We start from the raw sequence: 9,628 nt of genomic DNA on the forward strand, positions 1-9,628 counted from the left end.
AGTAACATATAAAGTAAAATCTATTAGAGTTACAACTGACTTCTCAATGGAGACTCTAAAACCCAGAAGAGCACGGACAGATGTCTTGCACAGATGCCAGCCTAGACTACTGTACCCAGCAAAACTTACAATCACTGTAGATGGAGAAAACAAGATATTGTATGTCAAATCAAATTTAAACAATATCTACCCACAAATCCAGCATTACAAAAGGTACTTAGAAGGAAAATTCCATCCCAAGGAGGCTAATTATACTCATGAAAATACAAGAAATAAATAATCTCACACCACAAAACCAAAAGAAGGAAAGCATACACATATATACATGCACACACACAAGCACACATGCTCACACACAAGCACACATGCACACACACAAGCACACACTCTACCACCATTACCACCACCACCAAAAAAGCAATTAACAATAATTGATCATTAATATCTCTCAATATCAATGGACTCAATCCCCCCAATAAAAAAACTCAATAAAAAAACACAAGGTAACAGAATGGATGTGAAAACAGAATCCATTTTTCTGCCGCATACAAGAAACACATTTCAACATCAAAGATAGACATTACCTAGGAGTAAAGGATCGAAAAGGATTTTTGAAGCAAATAGACTATAAAATCAAATTGGTGTAACCATTCTTATATATAACAAAAGAGACTTACAACCAAAATTAATCAAAAGAGATGGGGAAGGACATTTCCTACTCATCAGAGAAAAAATTCGCCAAGGTGATGTTTCAGATCTTAACATGTAAGCCCCAAGTGCAAGGGCACCCACATTTGTAAAAGAAACACTAAAGCTTAAATCACATATAGAGCTCTAAACATAATATTGGGAGACTTCAACACCCTATTCTCACCAATGGACAGGTCATCCAGATGAAAACTAAACAGAGAAATAATGGAACTAACAGACATTATGAATCAAATGGACATAACAGATATCTACAGAACATTTTACTTAAGCACAAAAGAATATACCTTCTTCTCAGCACCTCAAGAACTTTCTCCAAAATTGACTACATATGTGGTCTCAAAGCAATTCTCAACAGATACAAGAAAATTGAAATAACCGCCTGTATCCTATTAGACAACCACAGATTAAAGTTGAATTTCAACAACAGAAGCAACAGAAAGCCTACAAACTCATGGATGCTGAACAACTCTCTACTGAATGACCACTGGGTCAAGGAAGAAATAAAGAAAGAAATTAAAGACTTTTTAGAATTCAATTTTTAAAAATGCACAACATACTCAAACCTGTGGGACACAATGAAAGTGGTGATAAGAGGAAAGTTCATAGTACCAAATGCCTACATAAAGAATTTGGAGAGATCTCATACTAGCAATGTAATAACATACCCGAAAGCTCTAGAACAAAAAAAAAGCAAACACCCCCCAAAAGGAATAATGGCAGGAAATAATCAACCTCAGGGCTGAAATCAATAAAACAGAAAGAAAAAGAACAATACAAAAACATCAACAAAACAAAGAGTTGTTTTTTTGAGAACATCAACAAGATAGACCAACCTTTATCCAAACTAAAAGACACAGAGAGAACATCCTAATTAACAAAATCAGAAATGAAAGGAGAGACATAACAACAGACAGTGAGCAAATCCAAAGAATCACTAGGTCATACTTCAAAAACCTGTATTCTACAAAATTGGAAAATCTAAAATAAATGGGCAATTTTCTTGATAGATACCACTTACTAAAATTAAATCAAGATCAGACAATTTAAATAGACCTATAACCCATAAAGAAATAGATATAGTTATAAAAAGTCTCCCAACCCAAAACAGCCCAGGGCCAGATGGTTTTAATGCATAATTCTACCAGATATTCAAAGAAGAGCTAATATCAACACTCCTTTTTTATTCCACAAAATAGAAATAGAAAGAACATTGCCAAATTCATTTTATGAGGCCAGAGTCACCCTGATACCCAAGCCACACAAAGACACAAAAAAGAAAGAAAATTACAGACCAATTTTTCTCATGAACATTGATGCAAAAATACTCAATAAAAACCCTGAAATTGAATCCGAGAACACATCAAAAAGATCATTCTCCATGATCGAGTAGGCTTCATCTCAGAAATGCAAGGATGGTTCAACATATGAAAATCTGTCAATATAATTCACCATATAAACAAACTGAAAGAAAAAAAAGAACACATTATCATCTCATCAGATGATGAAAAAGCCTTTGACAAAATCCAACACCACTTTATGATAAATATCTTGGAGAGATCAGGAATACAAGGGACATACCTAAACAGAATAAAGGCAATTTATAGCAAGCCAACATCAAATTAAATGGAGAGAAACTCAAAGCAATTCCACTACAATCAGGAACAAGACAAGGTTGTCCATTCTCTATATCTATTCAATATAGTACTTGAAGCTTTAGCTAGAGCATTAATACAACTAGAGGAGATCAAAAGAATACAAATTGGAAAGGAAGAAGTCAAATTGTTGCTATTTGCAGATGATATGCTAGTATACATAAATGATCACAAAAATTCCACCAGGGAACTCCTCCAGCTGATAAACACCACCAGCATAGTAGCTGAATACAAAATTAACCTAAAAAAATCAGTATCCCTTCTATATACAAATGATAAACAGACTAAGAAAGAAACCAGGGAAGCAACATCTTGAACAATAGCCACAAATAACATAAAACATCCTTGGGTGACACTAACCAAGCAGATTAAAGAAATGTATGACAGAAACTTCAAGTCTTTAAGAAAGAAATTAGAGAAGGTATCAGAAGATGGAAAGATCTCCCACGCTCAGAGATCAGTAGGATTAACATAGTAAAAATAGCCACCTTACCAAAAGCAATCTACAGATTCAATGCAATCCCTGTCAAAACAATTCTTTACAGACCTTGAAATAACAATACTTAACTTCATATGGATAAACAAAAAACCCAGGATAGCTAAAGCAATCCTGTACAATAAAGGAATATCCAGAGGTATCACCATCCCTGATTTCAAGCTTTATTACAGGGCTATAGTAGTGAAAACCACATGACATTGGAATAAAACCAGACAGGTTGATCAGTGGAATTGAATCATAGACTCAGACATAAAACCACTCACCTATAGACAACTGATTTTTTTATTTTAAAAAAGCCAAAACTATACTATGGAAAAAAAGAAAACATCTTCAACAAACAGTTCTGGTATAACTGGATGTCGGCATGTAGAATGCAAATAAATCCATACATTTCAGCCTGTACAAAACTCAAGTCCAAATGGACCAAAGACGTCAACATAAAACCAGATGCACTGAACTTAATAGAAGAGAGAATGGGGAATAGCCTTGAATGCATTGGCACAGGAGACAACTTCCTGAACAGAACACCAATAGTGCCGGCACTAAAATCAACAATTAATAAATGGGACCTCATAAAATTGAAAAGCTTTTGTAAGGCAAAGAAAATTATTAAAGGACAAAATGGCAGGCTACAGAATGGGAAAAGATCTTCACCAACTCCATATCTGACAGAGGGCTGATCTCCAAAATATATAAAAAAAAAACCTCAAGAAACAAGACATCTACAAACTAAATAATACAATTCAAAATGCATATAGATCTAAATAAAGAATTCTCAACAGAGGAATTTCAAATGGGTGAGAAACACATACAGAAATGTTCAACATTGTTAGCCATTAGGGAAATGCAAATGAAAATGACTCTGAGATTCCATTTTATACCAGTCAGAATGGCTAAGATAAAAACACAAGTGGCAGCTCATGCTGGTGAGATATGGAGGCAAGGGGAACACTCCTCCATATCTGGTGGGAGTGCAAGCTTGTACACCTACAAGTGTGGCTGTTTCTCAGAAAATTTGGAATCAATCTACCTCAAGATCCAGCTATACTACTCTTGGGCATATACCTAAAGGTCACTCCATCATGCCACTTGCTCAACTCTGTTCATAGCAGCTTTATTTGTAATAGCCAGAAACTGAAAACAACCTAGATGTTATAACCTTTTTTTTAAAAAAAAAATTTTAGATTAAAAAAAGAGGGAAACGTGGTGATATTTTGTTTGTGCTCTAACAAATAAATCTTGCCTGGAGATCAGAGGAGGGCAGAGATAAGCCACTAGTTAACCATAGAGGCCAGGCATTGGAGGCAAACACCTTTAATCCCAGCACTTGGGAGGAGGAAACAGAAAGTGATGTGGCCTGGCAGAGAGAGAGGAAGTGATAAGGTGGGGCAGAGACAGGAACTCACTCTCTTTCAGGCTGAGGAGTTGGCGAGGTAAGAGGTGGTGGCTGTGGCTTGCTCCTTTGTCTCTCTGATCTTTCAACATTTACTCTTATATCTGACTCTGGGTTTTTATTATTCAGACCAATTAAAATTCATGCTACATGGCTCTATTACAGCTTTAATATAGCAAGTATGCAGTCACACTGCCTAATTGATTGTTGGCCCCACTCCTTAGTAATCACAAAAACAGCAGAATATAATACATGTATGTTTTGTTTTCAATTTCTTAACATTTTTATTTTATATATATATGGGTGTTTTGCCTTTGTGTTTCTCTTTGTGCCGCATGAGTGCCTGGTAACTTGAGGATGCCAGAAGAGGCTATCATTCCTTTGGATCTGTAGTTACAGAAGGTTGTGAGCATCCATGTGTGTAGTGGGAATCGAACCCAGGTCCTGTGGAAAGCATCCAGTATTCTTAACCCTTGAGCCATCTCTCTAGACCCAGTTTCCTTCCTTCCTTTCTTCCTTCCTTCTTTTCTCTGACTTACAGGAAGATTGATACGGATACTTTATACTCTCTATTATAGAAGCACATTTGTATTTTATGTGCTTGTAGGGTTCTATACTACTACATACTGCTAGTGGGTTGCTTGTTCTGAGTTCATCTGTAACCTAGGAAGCTTGAGAGGAACGCATGACAGGTCCTGGTGCTTGTGAATCTGCCTCCTGCTGCACAGAGATGATGAAGATAAGACAGTAGAATTTTCCCTGCTACAGCAAGAAGACAGAAAACAGCACCACAACATAAATCTCAGTGACAAGACTGACCACCTGACCAGAGGGGAAAGATCAAACTTTAAAATGATTGGCAGCCTGTTTCCCTTCCCCACACCATCTGGCTAAAGAAGGGATGGAAGAAAAATCTTTAGTATGTGAATCCATTGCCTTCTCTGATGGCTGGTTCTCCGAGTAAAACATGGATTAATTGCTCAACTCCTCAGTGTTGCCTGTGTTCCAGATAGCTCAGACCTCATTATAGCTGAAGATCTTGAAATCAAATTAGTTATGCTTCTCTGATAGTTAAGAGTTGGATTCTACATTGGGTTCCTTGATATAGGAAGACTTACATGGATGGGGTGGAACTGTTCCATGGACTGGACCCCAAAATGAATCAAAAGGAGAAAGTCAGCTGAGCACCAACACTTACTTCTGTCTGCTTCCTCCCTGTAGATGTCTTGTGACCAGAGGCCCATGTTCCTACTGCCATGCCTTCTTCACCGTGATGGACTGTGTGTGCCCTAGAACTGTGAGTTCAGATAACACCTGCCTTCCTTCAACTGCTTCCATCATGTGCTGTCACAGAAATGAGAAAAGCAGTTTATACAGCTTCCAAATTCACAATTTTCTCTTGTGCTTTATTCTCAGAGTAAGGCCTTCCCAGAATACCAATATTGGCACGTGCTTACCCACTATTAACCACACACTCTGCTGTGCTACAAAGTCTGGGAGGACTATTACATTACAATCTTCACAGGAAGAAGTCAACATGAATGGTGTTAACCAGAGGCTTGGGGGAGAAACCAGGAGGTATTTATAACTAAAATGACACACTTCTGCATTGAAATTTGAGTAACTTTACAATGCCTACAACTGTTAGCAAAGTTTGCTGTGAGAGTTGATGTCCTAGCTAAGTTTATCCACTTGATACATCTGAGGGGAGTCATCTGAAGGGAGAGCCTCTGCTGAGAAATTGACTAGATCACATTGGCCCATGGGAATGTCTGTGTGGTGTTATCTTGATTGTTAATTGATGTAGACCGGCCCACTGTGGGTAGCACCATTCCCTGGGAAGATGGGTCTAGCATGTATAAGAAAGCTAGCTAAACATGCCTCAGTGTGGTGATTAGAAAAGTCTCCCATAAGCCTGGTGTTTAAACACTTGGTCCCCAGTTGGTGGCTTAGTTTTTAGGAAATGTTGTGGAATCGTTTGGAAGTGAGGCGGTGGTGGAGGGAGGAGGTGACTGGCAGGAGGCTTTGGGAGTTGTTAGCCTTGCACACCTGCCAGGTAGCTCGACTTTGTCCTTGTGGTTGAAGATGTGATCTTTCTGGCTGCCTGCTGCCACACCTCTTGGTCACTCAGGGACAGCCCACCCCCAACCCCAGCGATCAGTCAAATAAACCTTTTTCCGTATGCTGCTCTTGTTCATGGTGTTTTTCACAGCAACAGAAACGTAACCAATATAGTCAGTATTCCACTGTATTTTCTGTTGCTATACAGATGGCCTGTAAAGCTGTCATCAAGGGTAAACTGTGACTCAGTTGATCTACCCCTTGGTTTTATTCCTCTCTGAAGAACACCACAGGCAATACTGATAACCAGAAAGAAAGTGCCTTTAGGTGCCCTTTGGGGGAAGGACGTTCACAGGTAGCTCTGAGCCCTTATGACCTCTAAAGCTCTAGATAAGGCGTCATGCTTGGTGACCACACAGGCAAGTATGCATGCGCGTGCGCGCGCGCGCGCGCGCGCACACACACACACACACACACACACACACACACACACACACACACAAACTGTAAAAAAAAAAAATGTTCTCTTCCCCAGAGTGTCTGTATGAATTCCCTCACCCCTTCCAGACCATTTCTCTTCTCTCTTAAGTTTTATCTTTTGCTGTCCAGGACCACTGGATGCAGCAGGTCTGCGTTCCAGCTATGACTTCCCTCTGTGATGGACTGTAATCTGGCGCCCTCTACTGGCTTTTGCCGGCACCGGAGAGGAGAGGCAAAGGATGAGCAGATGTGTGTGGAGACAAAGCACTCATTCACATACAAAAAAAAGAAAAATAAATAAAAAACAAAACCAAAATATACAGTAATCTTTCCACGTTTTTGCTCAATTGCTCTAAGCAAGGGCGAGAACCTGGGTCCGTGTGTGGCGGGGGGTGGGGACAGGAAGGGGGGCCGGAGGGCGTGTCCTTAACTGGAGGCGCTTTAGAGTCTGCGTGTGCGGTGGTGGAGGGGCTCTGCGCTGAATTGCTGAATGGTGGTACCACTGCTGACAGGTGTTGCTGCGATACCTTCCACAGTGGAGGAGCTCAGACCCCAAGAAGCTGGTGTCTAGCGGCCGCCCAAAGCAACGATGGGCAGTCTGGTGAGTGGAATCTGGGATGAGAAGGAGGGCGGGATGGGCTATCTGGAACCCATGGCTCTCGGGAGAGCCCGCGGAGCCAGCGAGGGAGACGCAAGAATCTGTTCCTTGGAGAAAAGATGTCCGGGACTTGGGACTGCCTTAAGTGGACATGGGCCGGGAGAAAGCCCAGGATCGCAGATCCCACGGGGTGGGCGGCTTTGCTCCTAGCTGCAGATTCCACTGCGAAGAAAAACATGGCCAGTGCTCCATGGCTCCCAGAGGGGAGGGGTAGCACTGGGTATTGCCTGTGTTGGTCCTTAATCTGCATCAGGGGTACAGCCTAGTGATATTGCTTCTTGCTGCATTCTTGGCCCTTGCCTGGGAAGCCATGAAGCATCCAATAGTTCCGCACCAATCTCCCATAAGGGTTGTCAGCTCCGTGATTATGTTAAAAGCCAGGATATTTAGAGGGGGCCGACATTTTGAGTCTGTACTGTTTACAAGACAAATTTTAAAAAAGGATGGATGGACATACGCCCTATTCTTTATACACGCGAAACTGGTAGAATTGGGTGAAAATCTAAACGCAGCTAAAACCCCGAGGTACTGTTTTGCATAGGGCTGGCAAGACCACAGGCCGGTTTTTGCTTTACCTTTCTTAACAAAGGAGAATGGTGGTGTGAGAGCTGATGTCTGGCGCCCGGCAGATGCTCTTAATCTTTAAACAAGGAATCGCTTTCCTGTCTTACAAATAAATGGGCAGAGAGGTTCTTTTTTTTTTCCCAAGTTCCTGTGGCTGTAATGAAGGTACAAATTCAGACCTAGAAAGAATAGGGAAATGCAATCTATACACCTAGCAGGTTCGTAGCTGACAGGTAAGACCCAGGCTGTAATGAGCATCCACCTTCTAGGGTGAGAATTCTAGAAGGATTTCTTTGTCTTCATAATTGGACTCTCTAGTCAATTCAAGATTGGTTAATCTTTTAGCATCTGTTAAATTCTGGGCACTGTACTGGTGTTTTAACCGTGGAATTGTTACCATAACCCTGCGAGATGACAGCAGCATTGATTTGCTCTTTTTTGCAGCAGACAGGCTCCTGGGATCTTTACCATTCAGAATGCTGTTTTAGATTTTTGTAATATTTGCATCTGCACAATGAGATATCCTGGGAGTGGGACCCAAGACTAATCATATTTTATGTAGATCTCAGATAATGTCATGATTATACAGTTCCTTTTGGTGACTATGACCATCACATGATGTCAGGTGTGGAATTTGCCACAGTAATATGTGTCAGCACTGAGAAGTTTCAGATATTGAAACATTGTGATTTTTCAATTTCTTACCTATGCTCCATTTAACCCTGAGATTAGTACTGTCATCTTCTCCCAGGCTCCAGAGAGGTTAAATAATGTGTCTTACCTAATATATCTAGGATTCACTTTAGGCTGGGGTCTGCCCTGGTTACCACGCAGCAATTTATGTTCCCTCTCTGAGAAACAGAAAGGCTGCCATTGTCCTGCATGAACCAGAGAAGAATATAAATAAATGTGATGTGGATTTCTAACAGAGAAGCCTCATTCTTAACTCCTTACCCCCAGGATCTGTGTTTTTGTTTTACACTGTACCCAGGACCCACTCCTTAGTCTTACATGTGCCTTTTCTTTCTCTCTTATCCTAAAACACAGTTATTTTTCACTACAAAAGCCAGATAATAATTTTCTTATTACAGCCTTTGCTAGGGCCTGGGTTTCATTGTGAGAGTAAGGTATAATAGGTAAAAACAATGCTGTGGAATCAGCACACCATAGTCTGTTCCTGTGATTTCCTTAAGGTAAAGTAAAATGTATTGACCGCTTCCTACACAAGATGGAAGGATGGAGAAAAGTCTCCGCAATATAAAGACACATTTCCAGAAGTCCCTAAGGCACTTCAGAGCTAAAGCCCTTTTGAAGGTGGTGTCTATGAGCATGAAAAGGGGGAGGCAGAGCAGGTATTGTAGAGGCTGCATCCTTTTAAGAAACTCATCACTTTTAACTTCCCAAAGGGTAGTGACTTTGTTGTAAACCTTAAACCAATGAAGTCAAGAGGAGTCACAAGGTGGTAGTCATGGCATATTCATGGTACACTTGAATATCCCAAAACAAATTGTCCATGCAAATAATAATTTGCAAACAATAGTCATCACTCAGATGATGGGATTTTTAACTTCCTGTAGCCTTAAGAATGCTAGGAAATCCAACTATGCCAT

At 40.4% G+C, this 9,628-nt stretch overlaps 1 protein-coding gene across 2 annotated transcripts in view; it reads left to right on the plus strand.

Moving 5' to 3' along the window:
• Positions 1 to 7,241: 7,241 nt before the first annotated feature.
• LOC131922674 (OX-2 membrane glycoprotein) overlaps positions 7,242 to 9,628 on the plus strand; it is a 25,618-nt gene continuing 23,231 nt past the window's right edge. For both annotated transcript variants that reach the window (XM_059277514.1, XM_059277515.1), the window contains exon 1: positions 7,242 to 7,397. In XM_059277514.1, coding sequence (XP_059133497.1) covers positions 7,386 to 7,397 — 12 coding nt within the window. In that variant the 5' untranslated portion in view covers positions 7,242 to 7,385. The remainder of the gene's footprint in view (positions 7,398 to 9,628) is intronic.

Source organism: Peromyscus eremicus, chromosome 12, assembly GCF_949786415.1.
Source record: "Peromyscus eremicus chromosome 12, PerEre_H2_v1, whole genome shotgun sequence".
Classification (NCBI taxonomy): Eukaryota; Metazoa; Chordata; class Mammalia; order Rodentia; family Cricetidae; genus Peromyscus; species Peromyscus eremicus.